The following is a 24,638-nucleotide window of genomic DNA, read 5'->3' on the forward strand; positions in this document are numbered from 1 at the left end:
CAACTCTTGGTTATTGTAAATAGTGCTGCAATAAATATGATAATGCAGATATCTCTTCAGTATACTTACTTCCTTTCTTTTGAGTATATACCTAACAGTGATGCTGTCGAATCATATGGCAGTTCTACTTTTAGTTTCCTGAAAAACATCAGTAATATTCTCCATAGTGACTGTACTAATTTACATGTTCACCAACAGTGTATGAGGGCTCCCTTTTCTCCGTAGGAGTGAAGTGATATTTTATTGTACTTTTGATTTGTATTTCTCTGATGAATGATGTTGAGAACCTTTTCATATACCTGATTGCTATTTATATGTCTCCTTTTGAGAAATGTCTATTCAGATGTTTATCCAGTTTTTACTCAAATTACAAGATTTTTTTAACCATTGAGTTGTTTAAGCTCTTCATATTTTGGCTATTAATCCCTTTTCAGATGAATACAGTAGTCTGCAAATGTTTTCTCCCATTCTGTGTGTTGTCTCTTCATTTTGTTGATAGTTTCCTTTGCTGTGCAGAAACTTTTTAACTTGATATGATCCTGTTTTTGCTTTGGTTTCTGTGCTGTGGGATGTTATTTCAAGAAATATTTACCCAGAGCAATGTCCTGGAAAATTTCTCCCAACATTTCCTTTTAGTTTTTTCATAGTTTGAAATCTTATATTTAAGTTATTTTGATTTAATTTTTGTGATGATGAGAGATAGGGGTCAAGTTTCATTCTTCTGCAATATGGATACCCAATGTTTCATGCACCATTTATTGAAGAGACTCTCCTTTCCCCAATGCATGCTTTTGGTACCTTTGTCAAAATGAGTTTACTTAGTATGTCTGTATAGATTTATTTCTGGATTCTCTATCTTGTTCCGTTGGTATATGTGTCTGTTTTTATACCACTGTCATGCTGCTTTAATTGCTATGGATCTTCTACAGTATAATTTTAAATCTGATAATGTGGTTTCTCTGGTTTGGTTTTTTGTGTTGTTGTTTTTTTTTTCCCCCTCAGGATAACTTTGAATGTTTCAGGCCCTTATGGTTCCTTGTACATTTTAATTTATTTTTATTTTTGTTAAGAACGTCATTGGTATTTTGACAGGGATTCCATTGAATCCATAAATTGCTTTCAGTAGTATGGACATTTTAACAATATTGCTTTTTTCCATTCATAAATGTAGAATACCTCTTCATTTTTTTGTGTTTCTTTTAGTGTCCTGCATCATTGTTTTATATTTTTAACTGTGAAAATATTTCATTTATTTGGTTAAGTTTATTCCTAGTTACTTTATTTTATTTGTAGCTATTTTAAATAAGATTACCCTCTTGATTTCTTTTTCAGATTGTTCACTGTTGGTATATAGAAATACTACTGATTTGGGCCAGGCGCGGTGGCTCACGCCTGTAATCCCAGCACTTTGGGAGGCCGAGGCGGGTGGATCACAAGGTCAAGAGATCAAGACCATCCTGGTCAACATGGTGAACCCCATCTCTACTAAAAATACAAAAAATTAGCTGGGCATGGTGGCGTGTTGCCTGTAATCCCAGCTACTGAGGAGGCTGAGGCAGGAGAATTGCCTGAGCCCAGGAGGCGGAGGTTGCAGTGAGCCTAGATCGTGCCATTGCACTCCAGCCTGGGTAACAAGAGTGAAACTCCGTCTCAAAAAAAAAACAAAAAAACAAACAAAAACAAAAAAAAACAAAAAAAAACAAATACTACTGATTTTTGCATATTAATTGTTTATCCTGAAACATTACTGAGTTTATCAGCTCTAATGGTTTGCAGTTGCATCTTTAGGGTTTTTCAAATATAAGATTATATCATCTGCAAACAAAGATAATTTAACTTCTTACTTTCCAATTTGGATGTGTTTTTATTTCTTCTCTAATGTCTGATTTCTCTAGCTGGGACTTCCTGTACTATGTTGAGTAACAGCGGTGAAAGTGGGTATCCTTGTCCTATCCAATATGTACGAGGAGATGGTTCAGTGTTTCCCCATTCAGTGTGACACTTGCTGTCGGCCTGTAGTACATGGCATTTATTATGTTGGTGCTTGTTTCTTCTGACCAAGTTTTCTGAGGGTTTGAGGATTTCTATCATGAAGGGATGTTGAATTTCATCAAATGTTTTTTCAGGATCAGTTGAAATGTTCTTGCTTTTGTTCTTAATTCTGTTGAGATGATGTATCACATTGCCTAATCTGTATATTTTGAGACATCCTTGCATCCCTGAGATGAATCCTACTTGGTCATGATAAAAAATCTTTTTAATATGGTGTTGAATTCAGTTTGCCAGTATTTGTTTAAGATTTATGCATCAATGTTCATCAGAGATATTGACCTGTGGTTTTCTTTTTTCTTTTCTTTTTTTTTTTAAATGTGTCTGTCTGATTTTGGTATTAGGGTAATACTGGCCTTATAGAACGAGTTTGGAAGTATTCTCTCCTTTATTTTTTGGAACACTTTAAGTAAAATTGGTGTCAGTTCTTTAGCAGTAAAGCCTATGAGTCTGTGGTTTTTCTTTGTTGGGAGGCTGTTTATTACAGCTTCTATCTCTTTTATCTTATGGGCTATTCAAGTTTTACATTTCTTCATGGTTCAATCTGGGTAGATTGTGTGTTTCTAGAAATTTATTCATTTCTTTAAGGTTTTCCCATTTATCAGCAGATTGTTGCTCAAAGTAGTTTCTAATTATCCATTGAATGTCTGTGGAATCAGTTGTAATGTCTCTTTTTTTCATCCCTGATTTTATTTATTTGGGTCTTCTCTCGTTTCTTCTTAGTCTAACTAAATATTTGTTGATTTTGTTTATCTTTTCGAAAAGCCAACTTTTTATTTCTTTGATATTTTGTACTTTTTTGTTTGAATTTATTTCTGCTCTAATCTTTATTATATACTTTCTTCTGTTAATTCAGGGTTTGGTTGACTCTTGCTTTTGTAGTTCTTTAGGATGCATATTTAGGTTGTTTATTTGAAGTTTTTCTAATTTTTTTTATGTGGGCAGTTATTGTTATAAACTTTCCTCTTGTTACTTCTTTTGCTGTACCCCATAGATCTGAGTATGTCATGTTTCCATTTTTATTTGTTTACCAGAAATTTTTAATTTTTTTCTTAATTTCTTCATTGATACTCTTGGTGGGTCAAAGTCCCACTATCATTGTGCTCTCTCCTTACAAAGCATTCAGATTTTCTGCCACACAGCCACTACCACTGGGTGGATCACTGAAGAAATTACACAAACTTTTCTAAGTGTTTATATAGTTTCCAAAGTTTCTCTTGGCGCTCTAGCCCACCGTGACCAAGCTGGTTCCTCCTAATTTTCCATCTTCTTTCCTATAGCAGGAGTTTCTCACTATGGCCCCTAAACTGAGAATATGCTGGGTCCCATCTGCAGCCAGCATGGCCCTTGTTCTCACCAAAGGCCTATGGCAAGTACTACCTGGTTACCACTGATGATTATTTTGAGACCCAGTGGTCCTTAGTCAAAAGGTGATGAATCTTGCCAGGACTAGGTTCTTCTTTTCAAGGCAGCAGATTTCCTTGGCTCAGCTGTGCCTAGAAATGTCATGCAAAAGCTAGGACTTAAATGGTGGCCCAAGACCTCTGCCTGGTGCTCTATTCTGCTGTGCCTAAACTGGTACCCATATTGCAAGACAAAATCCTCTTTACTCTTTCCTTTCCTCTCTTCTAGCAGAAAAAAGGAGTCTCTCCTGGAGCTGTGAGCTACACTGCCTGGGACTGATAGAAACATTCGCTTGGCTGTCCCAGCTGGTGTCTCACTAGATCACATGCACCCCAAGTCCCCTGGCTCTGAGCCCAGAACTGCACCAGTACTTGCCCATGAATTGCAGTCTTTGTGGCCTATATAGCCTTTTACATTTCTTTAGGATCCCAGATCACTTTAACCCATGGTGGTGGAACTAACCATAAGACAAGTTATGACTACTGGAATAGATTATTTCTTTCTTGTAAGGGCTGGCCTAAATGCTGACGTGATGAGTGTTGGCTGAATTCTGTACTGGTTTGCTTTTTGCTATGACAAGGCAACACTGAACTCCAGTGCAAAGTACCTCTATCACTGTACTTTCTCTTCAACGAGCACACAGATTTTCTCTCTATGCCATATGGCCATGACAAGGGGGTTGGAGGGGCATGGTGCTGATGATTTAGGAGAGTCTCTCTCTCATGTTCTTCAGCACCTCTTTCTTTGATGCAATGCTAAAACCAGGTACTATGAATACTCATATAATTTGGGGTTATTATGAAGGTATTTGTGTGTATGTGTGTAAAAAATTGTTCGATTTGAGGATTTTGCAGTGGGGGACCATTGTTGGAGGGTTCTATTTGGCTACCTGGCTCCACCTCTCTTTTTAGTGTTTTTTTTTTTTTCTCTCTAAATAAATTTAGTGAGGCATACTAATATACCAAATAATTTACCCAATTAAATAAATAACAATATCTTTTAAAAATTAATTTACCGAGTGTTAAAATCACTACTGTAATTCAGTTTTAGAACAATTTTTTTTTATCACTATGATTAGGTTATGTATGCCATTTTACTGTTAGTCACCATTCCCTGTACCTCCTATTCCAGGGAACCACTACTATAATTTCTGTCTCTGTAGATTTACTTTAAGTCATTTCATACAAATGGAACTGTATAGTATGTGTGCTTTGTTAATGGCTTCTTTAATTTGGTATCATTATTTCAAGGATCATTTATACTGTAGTATGAGTCAGTACTTAGTTCTTTTTATCCATGGATAATATCCCATTAATTGAATATGAATGATATTTTTATGCTACTTTTATTTATTTATGAGATGATGAACATTTAGGTTCTTTTAATGTTTTGGTTATCATGAATGGACCTAAAGGTCTCAATGAATTCCAACAACAATAACAACAAAAATTTAAGGATTTATGTCTAAACCCATTGAAACAAAAGAGTAAGTCAATGAATACAAAGAGGTGATCTTAAGAGTGCCACAGAGAAAACCAATCATTTAGAAAGAGATTGCAACTAGTCAGCTGACTCCTCAACTTTAATGGAAGACAATGTTAATCTTCAATATAGATCCAAAAGTCTTAAATAAAATCTTAACATATAGCAATGTATAAAAATGTGCATAAAATATGACAAGGTTTATTCTACTAGTAATCTATCATTGACTCAAATAAGGATATAATAATATGCCACATTAATGTGTTAAACATTAGAAAATGTGTGATTTCAACAATCATCAAAGCTTTCAGTGAAAATAATCTATTTTTGCTAGTATACATTTAGAAAACAAGAATAGGTTATATTGTTTGTGCATATAAATTTCAAAAACTTTCAAAATTAAGTAATACCCAATTTTTTTAATTACTACCTATGTGGCAAATCTAAGAAAAAAGCAATTAAATGATAAATAAATAATCAAGTTTAATGTTTGCCTCTGAGATGGAAGTGGAATGGGATTTGAAGAGAACAATTGTAGGGTTAGTCTACAAAGATTATGAAAATTTTCTATTTTTAAATTTTGTTTGCTTACAGGGATGTTTGTTTTCTTATGACACTGTAATAAAAACATGTAGATTCTTTGTCTTTTCTATGTATGACATTTCATAATAACATAACAAAATATTATTTTCAAGTACATACTCTCTGATATTTTATATTCTGTCTCCATTTTACAGCCAGACTGTAAGGCATATGGACAACTACCATTTTATTGCACCAGGGAGTATGAACCTGTCTGTGCATCTAATGGAATCTCCTATGGTAACGAATGCATGTTTTGTCTGGAAGTTAGGTAAGGGCACAATAGTAAATATTTTCTCTTCTTGCTTATTAAAATAATAGTGTCAATATGCTACGGACTACTTGCTTCCTCTTAATCTACAAACATACACACAGTAAATAGCTTATATTTTCTACTATAACTTGAAACACTCTTAAACTTTAACTAGGAATCCCCAGTCCTAAAGGGAGGTTAATACTTGCAATGATGCTGACTGGTTTTCCAATACTCAAATTAGTTAACCATACCAAAATTACATAATCATTAAAAAGAACTAGAACTTGATGAATATCCTGTAAAGTGGGAGACTCAGGAGTTAAACTGGGCCTTCCTTGACTCATGGTGGGTACTCGTACTGAATCAGAACTGAGACAGTAGCCCCACACAGAGCAAAGTACATTTGCAGGGGCTGGGAAATAGCAGGGTACAGCTGTTTGAAAAAGTATAGTCCAAGTTTTCCAGCTTATATTTTATTTAAACGCTTAGTCACTGAGAAGCACTTTAGACCTTATGAAGGAATGTGACATATTTTCTTTTCTCTCTCTCTGCAGAAAAAATAAACCTTCTCTTACTTTTGAACACTGGAGTGAATGTTGACCTTTGTCGATGTGGTGCTATACATCCCTATGACATTTCTTGTAATCCTACTCTGCTGTTGGATTCTATGGAATGTAGTCTGTAGTGCCTTAAATTCCTACGGAAGTAGATGGATCCTATTTTAGAGGGAGTATAGATTATAAAAATTGGAATACTCTTGTAATTCCAAAGTACTATTTAAAATTACAATTATCTGTCAGTCTTCAAATATTTGATGAAGCTCTGAAAAACACAGACATGTAATTGTGTATTTTAATGATGAAACAAAGATATTTCTCAATCAATAAATACTTTGCTCAATGAACTTGTTGCACGATATTTACTTTATTAAAATCACTTTTACTTTTGTGATTGCACACTAATGTATAATATAGCTAATGCTACTTAAAACAATGTTGCATGAACTTGTTTTTTAATATATAAAAAAGTATAGATACCTAAGACCCTCCAGATTATAATAAATCTAAATCTTCAGGACAAAGGTCTAGTGTCTAAATTTTAACCAGCACCCTAGGTGAGGCAAGCATTGACAGAAACTTTTAGTCTTAAAAGTTTTAACATTTACAGCAATCCAGCTTCCATACATATTTCAGGAAAATTTCACTGTATTTGTTCGGGTTCAGGCTAAGCCACCATATTAGTTATACAATATATAAAAAACTTAAGGCTAGGCATGGTGTCTCACATCTGTAATCCCAGCACTTTGGGAGGATCATTCGAGGTCAGGAGTTCAAGACTAGCCCGGCCAACATGGTGAAATCATGTCTCCACTAAAAACACAAAAATTAGCCAAGTGTGGTGGTGGGCACCTGTAATCCTAGCTACTCAGGAGGCTAGGGCAGGAGAATCATTTGAACCTGAGAGGTGGGGATCGCAGTGGCCCCAGATCATGCCATTGCTCTCCAGCCTGGACAACAAAGTTAAACTCCATCTCTCGCGCTATAAGATATTTATATATAACTTATAATATACAAAATTTTATATATAATTTATAATTAAATTTGTAATGTATATTATAATTTATAATGTATATTTATTTCATAATTATAAAATATTTATGAATATTATAAATTATATTAAATTATATAGAAATGTATATTAAGATTATAAAAATTATAATTATATAAAATTATAACATAATTTGTATATTATACATATTTATGTAAATATTATATATTACAGATTTTAATTGAGGTAAATTATGCATGTTATTTACCATCTCTACCATTTTTAAGTGTACAGTTGAGTAGTAATAAAATATTTATAGCTTTTTTTCTTACACTCCTCCCTTTATCTTCTCCTTGTCAGCCTCTGCTAGCCACCAGTCTACTCTCTATCTTCATGAGATTCACTTATTTATCTTCCACATTTGAGTGAGAACACTTAATATTTGTCTTTTTGTGATTTGCTTTTTTTACTTAACATAATGACTTATATTTCCATCTATGTTGCAGCAAAGGCTTAGATTTAATTCTTTTTATGGCTGAATAGTATTTCATTGCGTAGTTTCAAATATGTATACCAACTTTTCTTTATTCCTTCATCCATGGAAAGGCACACAGGTTGACTCCATATTAAAAGTAATGTGAATGGTGTTGTCATAAACATGGGAATGCAGATGCCTCTAATATGTTTATATCCTTCCTTTTGGAAATATACCAACTAATGGAGTTGCTGGAACATAAGATAATACTATTTTTACTTTTCAGAGGAACATCCATACTGTACTCCATAGTGAGTATACTAACTTACTGTCACACCAAAAGCATATGAAGTTTTCCCTTTCTCCACATTCTCACCAGTATTTGTTATTAACTCTATTTTTCATACAAACCATTTTTACCTTGGTGAGATGGTATCACACTGTGTTATTGGTTTACATTTTTTGGATGATTAGTGATGCTGAGCATTATTTCATAAACCTGTTGGCCATTTGTCTATCTTATTTTGAGAAATGGCTTTTTGGATCTTTTGCTCATTTGTTAATTAGATTATTATTATTTTTACTATTGAGTTATTTGAGTTCCTGTGTATTCCAGCTGTTAATTCCTTTTCACATGAATAGGGTGCAAGTATTTTCTCCTTTTCTGTGTGTTGTCTCTTTACAGTGCTGCTTGTTTTCTTTGATGTGAAGGAGCTTTTTAGTTTGATGTAACAGCAGTTGTCTTGTTTTTTCCATTTTTATTTGCTGTTTTTTTGTTGTTGTTGCCTGTGGTTTTGAGTTCTTATTTAAAAAGTCTTTTCCTGAATCAATGTCCTGTAGCATTTCCCTGATATTTTCTTTTAGTAGTTTTATAGTTTCAGGTTTTAGACGTTCATCTATTTTGGTTTGATTTTTGTGTATTGTGAGAGGTAGGGATCTAGTTTTATTCTGCATGTAGTTTCCTGGTTTTCTCAGCACCATTTATTTAAATGACTATAGTTTTCACATTGGGTATTCTTGGCACCTTAGTGGAAAATTGTTTTGAGTTGGTTGTAAATATGTAGATTCATTTTTATTATCACTCAGTTTAAGTATTGTTTTCTTTGTGAGATGATGCGTTGTTATGTTGCCCAGGCTGGTCTCAAACTCCTGGTCTCAATTTCCCAACTTCATTTCCTACCAACTCAATTTCCCAAGTAGTTAGAATTACAAGCATGACTCACCACACCTTTTATCTCTATATAGTTACCCTCCTTGTCTATTTTCACGACCTTTCATTTTTGACTATTTTATCTAAGTGTAACTACTCCTGCCCTTCTTTGGTTTTTAGTAACATGGAATATCTTTTCCACCCTTTCACAGTCAATTTCTGTCTGAACTTCTCTGCGCACTGTCATATTATTGGCAAATAGGCATAATTTCCAATTTTACTTTTTTTGTTTCCCTTTTTTATGCCTCTAATTGAATTCCCTTGCTTCCCACCCTGGCTAATACCTAATATCACAGTAAATAACACTGGAGACACGTACATCATTCACCTTTTACATTTTTGTTTCTATTTAGCAAAAATGCCTCTAGTAAGATGCTGACATCAGGAGGGGTGTGTGTGTGTGTGTGTGTGTGTGTGTGTGTGTATGTGTGTGTGTGTGTGTTTGGAAATTGTCCACTATATTTTTAAATATTTTTATTGGAAATTTGTGTTGAATTTGTCAACTGTCTTTACAGCACTTATAGAAATGATTATACTATTTTCTGCCTGAACTACTAATATGTTGTGTTATGTGAATGACTTTCTAATACTGAATCAACTTTGTATCATGGGAATAAATTCCACTTGGACATTGCTTATTTTTTTAATTGATGTTTGATTTTGTTTACTAATATTGTACTTAATAGTGTATGTACTATTATCCTGAAAAAATTATAATGCTGTATTGCTTTTATCAAGTTTAGGTATGTTTATTCTATAATACTTGCTTCATTAAAACATGGAAGTTTTCCTTCATTTTTTTGATTCTCTAAAGTAGTTTATATGACATAGGGAGGTGTCGGAGTTCGAAAGATAAATTCTCTTTTGAAATCCTTTGGCTTTATTGTTTTCTTTTTTCTGTATGATTTCTCCCTTAATAAATGTTTATACTTTTTAGACACTTACCTGTTTAAGTTTTCTACATCTATTGGGATTAAGTTTGATACAATGTTTTTTTTTCCTTCTTAAAAAATAAAACTTCTTTATTTTTTCTGGAATTTTAAGTTTACTTGTAATGAAATATGTGAAGTAGTCTTTTATAGGTTTGCTAATTTACTATATTTTAACACCACTCCAATTTTACATTGCATTATTTTAGCTTTTTTAAATTTTGCTATTTTATTTAAAAATCTAGATTTTGACTATTTATTCATCTGTTGCTTTATCTTTTAATTATCTTTTGTGTTTCTGTTGTTTAAATTATTTGTTCATTTCTACCTTTCTAATTGGAAATTTAATTCACTTCTTCCTCTTTTCCATTTTTGTTGATATAGGTACTTGTGATTATGAATTTTTCTGTGATTACTGCATTAAATGTATCAAACTCATTCTAATATGAATTATTATAATGTTCAATTTATTTTGTTAATACTATAAGTTTGTGTTGGGGTTCACTCTGGGTGGCTGACAAAATATTAGGGAAATATTAGGGAAAGTTGTAGATTACAGTCTCCAAACTTTTAAAGGGCCAGAAGTTTAGGGAAAAGATAGGGATGCTAAAAGACTTTTCCAGTTTAAGTCTGTTTATCCCATATTCCTTTGTCTCTACTCTAATTTGTTTGTGCACGTAAACTTTATGCTGATGGTCCTCTCACAAGGAGGCTTTCTCATACATCCTTTAAAATCTAGGGAGAACCTTCCAGGCCTCTTTCATGTTTGCATTCTGTGCATCTGCAAGCTTAACGCCACATAGAAGCCACCAAGGCTTATGGCTTACAGTGGCTCAAGCTGTACCTAGGGCCCTTTGAGCTGCAGCTGGAGCTGGAGCAGTGGGGATGCAGGAAGCAACCTCTTAGAGCTGCACAGGGCAGTGGGAGCCCTGGGCTTGGCCCCAAACCATTCTTTCCTTCTAGATCTCTGGATCTGTGATGGGAGAGACTTTCTTGAAGGCTTCAAAAAGGTCTTAGAGATCTTCTTTCCATTGTTGTGGCCATTAGTACCTGGCCCCCTTTTTTTTATGTGAATCTCTCTAGCAACTGGTTGTTTCACAGCCTTCTGGGATTCCTCTCCTGAAAATTCTTTTTCCACATGGCCAGGCAGAAAATTTCCCAAATTTTAATGCTCTGCTTCTCTTTTAAATATAAGGTCCAACTTTAAGCCATTTTCTTGTTTCTGTATCCCATTACAGATTGTTAGAAGTAGCCATGCTACATGTTGAATACTTGCCGCTCAGTAATTTCTCCTGCAAGATACCCTAGGTCATTATTCTTCAGTTCAATCTTCCACAAATCCCTAGGATATGGATGTAATGCAGCCCAGTTTTTGCCAAGGTGTAGCAAGGGTGACCTTTTCTCCAGTTCCCAATAACTTTCTCATCTTCATCTGAGATCTCAGTAGCCTCTCCTTTACTGTCCATATTTTTATCAGCATTTTGGTCACAACCATCTGACCAATCTATAAGAAGTTCCAAACTTTCCTTTGTCTTCCTTTCTTCTTCCCCTCCTCCAAAATCTTCCAGTCTCTGGCCATTATCCAGTTCCAAAGCCACTTCCACAGCTTCAGATACCTTTATAGCAATGCCCCACTTCTTGGTACCAATTTTCTGTGTTTATTTGTGTTGCCATAAATAAATGCCTTAATCTGGGCAATTTATTTTTTAAAAATGTTTTTTAACTCATTGTTCTGCAGGCTGTAAAGGCATGGCACTAGCATCTGTTTGGCTTTTAGTGAGGCCTCAGGAAGCTTACAATCATGGCAGAAGGTGAAGAGGGAGCAGGCATGTCACATGGCAAGTGAGAGGAAGCAAGAGAGATTCTAGGTTCTTTTAAACAACCGGCTCTCAAGTAAATTCACAGAGTGAGAACTCATTCATTATCATGGGGAGGGCACCAAGCCATTCATAAAGGACCCACCTCCATGAGCCAAATACCTCCCACCAGGCCCACCTCCAATACTGTAGGTCACATTTCAACAGGAGATTTGGTGGGGACAAAACATCCAAACAATATCAGAGGGTCACATCCAAAAAGGAAACAGATGAGTTACAGCAAGGAAATAGCCACTAGAATAGAGAGAAGTGGCGAGAGAAGCACCCTTTGGTTTATCGTGATTGACAATCCTGAATAGGATTTTGCTTCTCTAAGCCTTTTGTTTTTCTTCTGCCATTTGGGAATAGTATTTTTTTGTAACTTATTTCTCAAGAGGTTCCTATTTTTATTAGGTTTTAAGTTTAAAACAGAACTTAATTCTGGTGATGGCATTAGATGCCCGCTTCCTTTCCTCTCTCTGCCATGCCCTCTCCCCTTAGTGGCATAAAATTAACTTTATGTTAGAAAGATCTCTAGGGTGAATCAAAGAGGTGTTTTCCAACAAGCCCAGCTTTTGCAGCCTTGAGTGAGCATAGGAGAGCTAGCCTGTGGGAGTTCTGCTTCTATTCCTTGTGGGAACAACTATTTCTACGCTTGCATAAAGGATTCAGGCTGGAATTCTGTGTGTCCTCAGCTAAAGAATAATTCCTTGAATGGCGATGAAGGTGAATAATTCACTTCTAGAGAGGAAAAAGCAGGTATCTGTTGTTCTGTAATCTTTTCCCATTTTTTACTTCTCTAATACCCCTCCCAGGTCTTCATAGTAAGTAGCAAAGATAAAGGAGAGGAAAAAATCATAGAACAATGATCATCATTATGGTCACACATTAAGCACCTAACATGTTTCTGTTCTGTGCTATTATCTTCTCGCTTCATTTAATCCTCACAACAAATACATGAAGTGGTGCTGTCTCCATATTCCAGCTGAGAAAAACTAAGATCTGAAGACATTAAATAACTTGTTATGGCTATATAGCTAGTTATTGTGACAGCTAGCATTTGAACCTAGATGTGGCTCATCCCAAAGCCTCTTAACCACTACAGAATCCCGCCTCTCAGTGAAGGAAAGGCTTTTAGAAATCACGTCATCGTTTGGCTAGGTGCGGTGGCTCACGCCTGTAATCCCAGCACTTTGGGAGGCCGAGGTGGGTGGATCACGAGGTCAAGAGATCGAGATCATGCTGGTCAACATGGTGAAACCCCGTCTCTACTAAAAACACAAAAAATTAGCTGGGCATGGTGGCGCGTGCCTGTAATCCCAGCTACTCAGGAGGCTGAGGCAGGAGAATTGCCTGAACCCAGGAGGCAGAGGTTGTGGTGAGCTGAGATTGTGCCATTGCACTCCAGCCTGGGTAAGAAGAGCGAAACTCCATCTCAAAAAAAAAAAGAAAATCATGTCATTGTTCCTGGTTCTCATCAACCCCTAATTATAGAAAAATGAGCAGGCACTTAAATTGTGTAGTTTACCTTCAGTTGAATGAGTTAGTTCTTGTGATGAGAGAAGTGATGCAGAAAGGCCTGGGTAATATGTGAAATATAAGGATTCCTGGATTTTACTCTGAAAGTTGGTGGAGAGGGTGGTGGTTACACAGGACTACTCCTCAGAACTCATGATACAGATAATTGTTGGATCACATCTTAAGAAAAGCTAGATTCTCTTGTTTTGACTATGTGGTCATGGTTCTGAATTCATTCTCTGTAGTACCCAATTTGTATTGGTATTGCCTTAAAAGCCTGTGTGTGTGTGTGTGTGTGTGTGTGTGTGTGTGTGTGTGTAAGGTGAAGAGATGGAAAGAGAAGGAAAACCATGAAAAGATAGCAAGGTTATTAGGAGGACTGAGGAATAGGCTATATATTTTTCTTTTAGCCCAAGGGCTGTGTTCAACATGCATCCTAGTTGTACATAGTTTCTTGCTTCAAAAAGTCCCAAAGGCATTGACTAGCATTGGTCATTTCTAAGCCATAGATTGCAATTCAGCTTTATTCATCTTCTCAAAATATTTCTTTTGACCACTGGGAAGATGAAGTAATGAAGCCATGCAAAGCCAGTACTATTTTAGCCAAAACCAAACCAAATCCCCCCAGAACCCCCCCCCCCCCGCCAAATAACCAACCAACGCAGCATAAAATACTACTTTAAAGTGAGTGTCAGGCATAATACCCTCCATTTGGAAGCACAGGAAGCCTCCATTTTTTCCCATATTTCCTGCAGAGGCCAGAGAGCAACTGCCCAGCCTCCCTCTTCCATTCTTCATGGAAAACCAAAGTGATCTTTTTCCAAATGTGGAAGAACTGTAACCTCCTTCTGTTAGAGTCCCCATCTAGAATGTAAGCTCCAGGAAGACAGGGAATTGTTTGTTTTTCTGTACTGATGTATTCTTGGTTCCTAGAATGGCGCCCAGTACACAGCAGGTGCTTAGCAAATTATTCACTGGCTAACTGAATGAATGAATACATGAACTCTCTCCACTGGCTTTTGTCACACTTAGAATAAAATCCAGATTTCTTAATATGACTCACAAGACCCTTTTGAGGTTTCAACTTCATCTTCGACTCTCTCTCCCTTGCTTGTAACATAGTCTAGCCTTTTTTTGGTTCTTTGAATCCATCCTGAGCCTTTCAGCCTCTGGGTTTCTCCAGTGCTGCTCCATGTGTGTGCAGCACCTTGCTCTCCACTTTTACCCACAAGCACCTTCTCATCATTTGGGTCTCAGCTTGCTTGTCACTTCCTTAACAGAGGCCTTCCTCACTTTCTCTTCCCTATCTGAATTAGATTCTCCTGTTTTGTTGTTGTTGTTGTTTATTTGCTTTTCCTCATGGCATTTTTTTTTCCTTCTGCTTTTTTAGGCTCTGAACTCAATTTGTATTTATGTCTGTTTATTTGATTCTTTGCTAGGTCACTGTCCATCTCTCTCACTGGACAAAAGGCTCCATAAAGGCACCGCCTTGTCTATTTAACTCTCTGGTGCATGCTCAGAGGCTAGCAGAGGGCTGGGCACAGAGAAGACCCTGAATAAATAAATATTTGTTGAGTAGACAGACACATTTTAGCTGCAGAACATTTTCTTCCTTTTGCTTATTTTCTCTCAAATATTCTAAATTTTTTTTTTTTTTGCTTTCTTAATTTTTTACTTTATTTTGAGACAGAGTTTTGCTCCGTTGCCCAGGATGGAGTGCAGTGGTGTGATTTCAGCTCACTGCAACCTCCGCGTCCCAGGTTCAAAACAATTTTCATGCCTCAGCCTCCCAGGTGGCTGAGACTACAGGTGCACACCTCACCACGCACAGCTAATTTTTGCATTTTTAGTAGAGATGGGGTTACACCACATTGGCCAGACTGGTCTTGAACTCCTGACCTCAGGTGATCTACCTGCCTCAGCATCCCAATGTGCTGGGACTACAGGTGTGAGCCACCATGCCTGGCCACCTTTTTATTTTAAAAATGCTATAATTACAAACCACAGGAATTTGCAAAAAAAAGTACACAGGGAGGTCCAAAGTATGCTCACCCAAATTCCTCCAACGGTGTAACTTATGTGACTCTAGTACACTGTCACCATCAGGAAACTGACTTTGGTACAATCCCAAGTTTATTCAGGTTTCACCAGTTTTGTTGTATGCAGTATGTGTGTGTGTGGTTGTATGAAATTTTATCACATTTGCAGCTTTGTATAATCTCACCTGAGATACAGAACCATTCCATCCCGACACAGCTCCCTCAGGCTACCACTTTAAACCACACCACCCCTCACCTCCCGTTCCTAACTCCTAGCAACTACTAAATCTGTTCTCCATCTCTACAGTTCTGTTATTTCAATAATGTTACATAAATGCAATCATACAGTATGTAATTTTTAACTCTCTCTCTCTCTCTCTCTTTTTTTTTTTTTTTTTTGAAACAGAGTCTTGCTCTGTCACCCAGGCTGGTGTGCAGTGGTGCAATCTCAGCTCACTGCAATCTCCACCTCCTGAGTTCAAGTGATTCTCCCACCTCAGCCTCTCTAGTAGCTGGGATTACAGACGTGTGCCACTATGCCTGGCTAATTTTTGTATTTTTTGTAGAGACATGGTTTCATCGTGTTGATCAGGCTGGTCTTGAACTCCTAACCTCAGGTGATCCACCCACCTCGGCCTCACAAAGTGCTGGGATTACAGGTGTGAGCCACCACGCCCAGCCTTCATTCAGTATAACTCTCTTGAGATAACCTGGGGGTACAAATCAGTTGTCCTAATATATTAAAATTTAGCAGGATATGCACTTGAGTGTATATAAATATTTATAATACTTTAAAGTTTAAAACATTAAAATGTGAATTGAAGGCATATGAAATCCCTGGTTCACTGACACAGAACAAGGGTTCTGAGATACAAATTTTGAAAACTGGTCATCTAATACAAGGCTATTACAATCCATTACAAGTTGAGTATTCCTTATCTGAATGCTTTGGAGCAGAAACACTTTTGATTTGAATTTTTTTCAGATTTGGGAATATATACATTATATACCGGTTGAGCATCCCAAATCTGAAAGTATGAAATCCAAAATGTTCCAAAATCCCAAAACTGTGAATGCCAATATGACACTCAAAGGAAATTCTCACCAGGGCATTTCAGTTTGGATTTTTGGATGAGGGATCCTCAGCCTGCACAAGCACTTTATAGAAGAAAGGCCCAGGGTTCAGTGCTGTGTCTTATCCGTGTTTACAAGAGTACGTGGTTTACAAGAATGCCTGGGTTTCCACTTTTAATGGCCAAGCTCTAGATTCCAGTGTTTTCCCAACCCAGGTGAGTATGTTACATTCAAATATGACCACTTGCTACCCTTTCAAGTTCTTCCTAATGATCAAAGAAATGAACTCCTCTTAAATTTCCAGATCTTTAGCTGGCACCACACCTCAGGTCCAATTCCCCTGTCTCTATGTGCAGCAGGTCCACATGACAAGGCCTCCCTCAGAAAGAGCTACCCCAACCTAGGACAGATTGCAACAAACTCTTCCCCCTCTTCTCCCACCACGTGCCTAGATCCCCGATCTCCTTCCTCCCTAGGCTAAGCTGCTAACTCTTCTGGATAGCTCACTCCCGTTGCCTATCTGTTAGCTAACTGGGTGTGACAAACCAACTCCTCACACCTTCAGGTTTACAATGCAAATACTCCAAGAACTTACTTCTCGAATACCAATACCTTCACAGTAATTTCCCTGCCTCTCCGAAGTGTGCTCTAAACAGGTAAAAACTATAATAGAAACGCTATACATTTTTGTCATACAGATACCAAAAATGGCAGCATTTTTTTTTTTTTTTTTTTTGCAATTCTAAAAGTCCAGTTGATAGGGTTATCGCTCTAACAATATTAGATCTAAATGGAATTTGAAGTAGTGGTAAGAGGCTGGCTGTGGTGGCTCACACCTGTAATCCCAGCACTTTGGGAGGCCACGGTAGGAGGATCGCTTGAGGCCAGGAGTTTCAGACCGACCCAGGCAACAAAGTGAGACCTTGTCACTATGAAAAATAGAAAAAAATGAGCCAGGTGTGGTGGGGTGTGCACCTGTGGAGCCAGCTACTTGGGAAGCTGAGGTGGGGGGATTACTTGATGTGGGGAGGTTGAGGCTGCAGTGAGCCGTGATTGCACCACTGTACTCAGCCTGGGAAAAGAGAGTGAGACAATGTCTCAAAAAATAAAGAAAGAAAAGGAAGGGAAGGAAGGGAATGTAGGAAAAAGGAGGGGAGGGAAGAAAAGGGAAGGGAAGGAGAGGGAAGGATGGAGAGAGGGAGGGAAAGGAAGAAATAAGGAAAGAAGGAAAGACAGGTAGGCAGAAAGAAATAGTGGTAAAGAGCTTGAACTCTTGAGCCAGACAGCCTGGGTTAGAATCAGGCCTCTGCCACTGTACTACCTGGATCAAGTGTTAATTTGTGTGGCTCAGTTTACTCTCTGTAAAATGGCAATAAAAGCTACCTGCCTCATGGAACTATTGTGAGACTTCAATAATATACGTAAAGCATTTAGACCACTGCCTTACACCTAGTAAGTATTATCTGTACTACCATTTGTCTCTGCTACAGTCCACATTCACTTCTTTGTGATAGTTCTCTATTCCTCTCGGACTCTTTGCAGTTCAACCTGCTTCTAAAACTTCCATACCAAGAAACAATGACAATGTTAAGAATTTTATTTCTTAAATTCGTCCCAGTTAGTCAAAACTACTAGAACAAATTCTCTTTTATGTCCTAGCAGTTATTAACATTTTGCTAAATATAAATGCCAGCATTTAAAGTATGGGAGTAATGAAACAAACGCCAAGCCGAAAGCAGGCTATCTATCCCAGAACATACACATGACACTCCCCTGCTAAAAAAAAAAAAAAAAAAAAAAAAGAGGCGGGGGAGGAATAATGTGGTCATATGGATGTTTGTCTGTGCTTTAAATGGCTCCGAAAAGTTTCACAGCAGCCTACTGACAGGGAGAACTGTCTGTTTGTGGGAAGGAATAAGAACACTTTTCACTGTACATGCCTTGTTATCTTTCAAATATGAAACAGAAAATGCATTACCTAGACAAGATTTAATTTTTAAAATGACGTTGCCGAGGTGACTAAATAAGTACTCTGGAAGCCAGGTGTCAAGTCTCAATTTGCTACTACCTGTGTTATCTTGGGTAAGTCACTTAACCTCTGAGTCTCAGACAAAGCAAGGAGCAATAAATACTTCTAGGGTTGTTTTTTTTTTTTTTTTTTTTTTTTTTTTCCAAGATGGAGTTTTGCTTGTTGCCCAGGCTGGAGTGCAGTGGCATGAACTCGGCTCACTGCAACCTCTGCTTCCAGGGTTCAAGTGATTCTTCTGCCTCAGCCTCAGGAGTAGCTGGAATTATGGGTGCACACCACCACACCCGGGTAATTTTTTATATTTTTAGTAGAGACGGGGTTTCACCATGTTGGCCAGGCTGGTCTCAAACTCCTGGCCTCAGGTGATCTGCCCACCTCAGCCTCCCAAAGTGCTGGGATTACAGATGTGAATGACCACATCTGGCCCTAGGTTCTATTCTAAAAGTTTCATTATCTCAATGGGGCAGCAAATAGATGGTACCTTTTTTTAAGATATGGGAGAGGTAGTAATCCAACATTTTGCAAAACAAGGCAACTTTTTTTGTGGACTTGATTTTCAAATCCAGTGGACCCTTAAACAACACCGGTTTTAGCTACATGGGTCCATTTATATGTGGATCTTTTCAAACAAATGCGGGCCTGCATATATGGAGGCCCAACTTTTCACACATCCAGGATCTGCAGAGCCCACAGTGGGGACTTGAGTACGCCAAGATTTTGGTAGAAATAGGGGTCCTGGAACCAAGCCCCTATGGTATATGTCCTATGCATATACTGTAGCACAACCGGACTACTTTTACAGTGTTAAGAAGCATAAATTTGTCAAGCCTATTAACCTTTCCAGATCATTTGTACTATTCTTACATAGTAACCCTTCTTAGAGGGGGTCCAATATATAGAAAATACCTACATACAATATTCTGCATATTAGGGCTGGGTGCAGTGGCTGATGCTAGTAATCTCAGCACTTTGAGAGGCTGAGGTGGGCAGATCATCTGAGGTCAGGAGTTCAAGACCAGACTGACCAACATAGTGAGACCCCGTCTCTATTAAAAATACAAAAATTAGCATGGCATGGTGGTGGGTGCCTGTAATCCCAGCTTCTTGGGAGGCTGAGGTAGGAGAATCACTTGAATCTGGGAGGAAGAGGTTCCAGTGAACCAAGATCACACCACTGCACTCCAGCCTGGGTGACAGAGCAAGAAAAAAAAAAAAAAGAATATTCTCCATATTAGTTTCTCTTGCACAACTTCAAAACTGTTTTAAATGAACACATCTTTATGCTATGTCATGAAATCAGCAATAAAATACATTAAAACAATTAATGTTTAAACATAAATGACTATATACAAGAAACTTATTATACTTAAAGGCATTTATTATCAAACACTGAAAAAAAAAGTAACATCTTCAATCAATGGCAACAGCTATAACTGAGGACAGACTTTATTTCAGGAACACATATGTAATCATGTTTCATCCTAACATTCATCTGGCAAAGTAGTTTTGTTTGTTTGTTTGTTTTTTGAGACAGGATCTCTCTCTACCACCCAGGCTGGAGTGCAGTGGCACCATCATGGCTCACTCCACAGTGACCTCATCCTCCTGGGCTCAAGTGATCCTCACATCTTGGCTTCCCAAGAAGTTGGAACTAAAGGCATGCACCACCATACCCGGTATATTTTTGTATTTTTTTTGGTGACAGGGTTTTGCCCTTTGCCCAGGCTGGTCTGAAACTCCTGAGCTCAAGAGATCTGCCAGGTGTCAGCCTCCGAAAGTGCTGGGATTATAGATGTGAGCTAGGCCCTAAGTAGATGTAAAAAATCCCCATTTAACATAAGAAATTGAGGCACCATGAAGATAAGGCCACAAGTCTAAGAACTGGGAGAGCTGGAAGCCCCACCTCCCACCAGATCCCCTAGATTTGAGCTCAGTATACCAAACCAAGGGGGCAGGGAGGGCCAACTTAAGATTAGCTGGCAGGCTGGTGTTAAGTTTGCAGCAGAATTTTCATTGATTTATGGGAAATAAGTTTTACAGCAGAATTTTCATTGATTTATGGGAAATGGGGATAAGTAAGGACACAAAAGTAAACTTTATTTTTATTTATTTATTTGAGTCAGAGTTTCACTCTTGTAGCCCAGCTGGAGTGCAATGGCACCATCTCCGCTTACTGCAACCTTGGCCTCCCAGGTTCAAGTGATTCTTCTGCCTCTGTCTTCGGAGTAGCTGGGATTACAGGCGCGTGCCACCACACCCAGCTAATTTTATATTTTTAGTAACAGAGTTTCACCATGTTAGCCAGGCTGGTCTGGAAGTGAACTTTTTAATATAACTAAATAATTCCATTTAAAGATATTTTATTCTGGCCAGGTGCAGTGACTCATGCCTGTAATCCCAGCACTTTGGGAGGCTGAGGTGGGCAGATCACAAGGTCAAGAGATCAAGACCATCCTGGCCAACATGGTGAGACCCCCGTCTCTACTAAAAATACAAAAATTAGCTAGGCATGGTGGCACATACCTGTAGTCCCAGCTACTCAGGAGGCTGAGGCAAGAGAATCACTCGAACCAAGTAGACGGAGGTTGCAGTGAGCCAAGATCATGCCACCACACTCCAGCTCAGTGACAGAGCAAGACTCCATCTCAAAAAAGTAAAAAATAAAATTTATTGTGAGAGATTTAGTCCTTTCAAATTATGTGAGTGAAAATATCCTTTCGTTAAATGAAATGATGGTGACAGGAGACAGTGGTGTGATGTTTTCTTTTATTGGCTGTACCTGGTAGAAATAAAAAATCAGGCCAGGCATGGTGGCTCATGAGGTCAAGAGATTGAGGCCATCCTGGCCAACATGGTGAAACTCTGTGTCTACTACAAATACAAAAATTAGCTGGGCGTGGTGGCATGTACCTGTAATCCCAGCTACTCAGAAAGCTGATGCAGGAGAATCACTTTAACCCAGGAGGTAGAGCCTGCAGTGAGCTGACATCACGCCACTGCACACCAGCCTGGTGACAGAGTGAGTCTCTGTCTCAAAAAACAAAACAAACAAACAACAAAATCAGCATTTCTATTGTAACCTCCTAATTTTGGGGAAAAACAAAAGTCAGAATAAAATGAAAGGCCAGGAATAAGAACACAGATAAGCCAGTCATAGGGACTTACACAGTTACTAAAATTGGGTCATACATTTGGCTCTGAGCTTCCTGGTGGCCAAAACTAAAAGGAAAACAGATGTACGTGCTTTTCTTACTGTCTCTAAGAAGAAACACAGCGTTCTTGGAGACTTTCAGTGCTTCCCTAGCTGCAGCTTTCAGTTTTTCAGGGGCTTTATATAGTGATTTTGAGTAAGAAGCAATATCCTTGTATTCATTACCTATTGTTGGGTAAAAATCGCCCCAAATTTAGCAGCTTAATAAACAATACACTTTTTTTTTTCCTCACAGTTTCAATGGGCTAGGAATCTGGGTGAGGTTAGCTGTGTCCTCTGGCTCAGGCTCTCATGAGGATACAATCAAGCTGTCAGCCAGGGCTGCAGCTCTCTCAAGGCTTCACAATCCTCTTTCAAACTCACTTCCACAGCTGCTGGCAGGCCTCGGGTCCTCTCTGTCTGTTGGCTGGAGACTTCAGTTCCTGTCCACTTGTACCTCTTCATAAGAAGCAGCTGGCTTGGCCGGGCGCGATGGCTCAAGCCTGTAATCCCAGCACTTTGGGAGGCCGAGGCGGGTGGATCACGAGTTGAGAGATCGAGACCATCCTGGTCAACATGGCGAAACCCCGTCTCTACTAAAAGTACAAAAAATTAGCTGGGCATGGTGGCGCATGCCTGTAATCCCAGCTACTCAGGAGGCTGAGGCAGAAGAATTGCCTGAACCCAGGAGGCGGAGGTTGCGGTGAGCCGAGATCGCGCCATTGCACTCCAGCCTGGGTAACAAGAGCGAAACTCCATCTCAAAATAAATAAATAAATAAATAAAAATAAAGGAAGCAGCTGTCTTGCCCCAAGTCTAGGGAGGAGAAAGAGGAAGAGAAAGAAAAAGAAAATGAGAGAGAGATCACAGTCCTTTTTTGTAACCTAATACCGGAAGCGACATCCCATCACTTTTAGGTATTCTATTGCTACTTAGAAAATAGCACCTAGTTCCAGCAAGGCACAATGACTCAAGCCTGTAATCCAAGAATTTTAGGAGGCCGAGGTGGGTGGATCACCTGAGGTCAAGACTTCAAGACCACTCCTCCTGGGTTCAAGTGATTCTTCTGCCTCAACCACTGGAGTCCTGGGATGACAGGCACCTGCTACCATGCCCAGCTAATTTTTATGTTTTTAGTAGAGACAGGGCTTCACCATGTTGGCCAGGCTGGTCTCCAATTCCTGACCTCAGGTGATCCAGCTGCCTCAGCGCCCCCAAGTGACGTCATTACAAGCGTGAGCCACTGTGCCTGTCCAAGACTCAGTTTTTCAGGGAAAAATAACTATGTCCTTTGTAAGCTTGCTAGCAGGTTCAAGTGTAATAATGTGGGGAGTTAAGAAAGCAGGTGGGAAAGATTTTTAAATAACCATATATATATAATATATATATATAATAGATATATGATGTATATAATAGGTATATAATAGATATATGATGTATATAATATATATAATAGGTATATGATGTATAAAATATATATAATATATGATGTATATAATATATATAATAGATATATGATGTATATTATATATAATAGACATATGATGTATATAATATATATAATAGACATATGATGTATATAATATATATAATAGATATATGATGTATATAATATATATAATAGATATATGATGTATATAATATATATAATAGACATATGATGTATATAATATATAATAGATATATGATGTATATAATATATATAATAGATATATGATGTATATAATATATAATAGATATATGATGTATATATTGTATGTAATATATATAATATATATTATATATTATATATAATATATATTATATATTATATATAATATATATACTATAATATATATTATACTAAAAATATATACGTATATTTTTAGTAGACATGGGGTTTCTCCTTGTTGGTCAGGCTGGTCTTGAACTCCCAACATCAGGTGATCCGTTCACCTCACCCTCCCAAAGTGCCGGGATTAGAGGCATGAGCCACCCTGGCCTAAATAACATGTTTTAAAAGGCCGCAGGTGTTCACAGCCATCGCCATGCGGCCGTCGCTGTCCAACACTAGCACCGCCTCTCACTCACCAAGCTCCAGCCAAAGGAGAAGGGGGGTAAGTAAGGAGGTCTCTATACCATGGCTTGTACAAAGCAGACTGCCCACAAATCTACCGGTGGTAAAGCACCCAGGAAGCAACTGGCTACAAAAGCCACTCGCAAGAGTGCGCCCTCTACTGGAGGGGTGAAGAAACCTCATCGTTACAGGCCTGGTACTGTGGCCCTCTGTGAAATTAGATGTTACCACGCTGAACTTCTGATTTGCAAACTTCCCTTCCAGCGTCTGGTGCGAGAAATTGCTCAGGACTTTAAAACAGATCTGCGCTTCCAGAGCGCAGCTATGGGTGCTTTGCAGGAGGCAAGCGAGGCCTATCTGGTGGGCCTTTTTGAAGACACTAACCTTTGTGCTACCCGTGCCAAATGTGTAACAATTATGCCGAAAGACATCCAGCTAGCACGCCGCATACGTGGAGAGCGTGCTTAAGAATCCACTATGATGGGAAACATTTCGTTCTCAAAAAAAAAAAAAAAAAAAATTCTCTTCTTCCTGTTACTGGTAGTTCTGAATGTTAGATAATTTTTTTCCATGGGGTCAAAACGTACCTAAGTATATGACTGCGAGTGGAAAAATAGGGGACAGGAATCAGGTATTGACAGTTTTTCCATTTTCATTTGTGTGTGAATTTTTAATATAAATGGGGAGACGCAAAGCATTAATGCAAGTTAAAATGTTTCAGTGAACAAGTTTCAGCAGTTCAACTTTATAATAATTATAAATAAACCTGTCAAATTTTTCTGGACAATGCCAGCATTTGGATTTTTTTAAAACAAGCAAATTTCTTATTGATGGCAAATAAATGGTGTTTGTAGCATTTTTATCATACAGTAGATTCCGTCCATTCACTATACTTTTCTGAGTTGTCCTACATGCAAGTACGTTTCTAATGTTGTCTGTCT

General features: G+C 38.0%; 1 protein-coding gene and 1 pseudogene across 1 annotated transcript; both read left to right on the top strand.

Moving 5' to 3' along the window:
• Positions 1–5,788, top strand: part of LOC104652341 (ATP synthase F(1) complex subunit alpha, mitochondrial-like) — a 134,354-nt pseudogene extending 128,566 nt beyond the window's left edge.
• Positions 5,789–23,586: 17,798 nt separating this feature from the next.
• On the top strand, positions 23,587–24,638 carry LOC120364907 (histone H3.3C-like). The gene has a single exon (XM_039471601.2). It carries the CDS (start codon positions 23,761–23,763, stop codon positions 24,163–24,165), a length of 405 nt encoding a protein of 134 aa, XP_039327535.2. The 5' UTR covers positions 23,587–23,760; the 3' UTR covers positions 24,166–24,638.

The sequence above is a fragment of the Saimiri boliviensis genome, chromosome 1 (genome assembly GCF_048565385.1).
Source record: "Saimiri boliviensis isolate mSaiBol1 chromosome 1, mSaiBol1.pri, whole genome shotgun sequence".
Lineage (NCBI taxonomy): Eukaryota > Metazoa > Chordata > Mammalia > Primates > Cebidae > Saimiri > Saimiri boliviensis.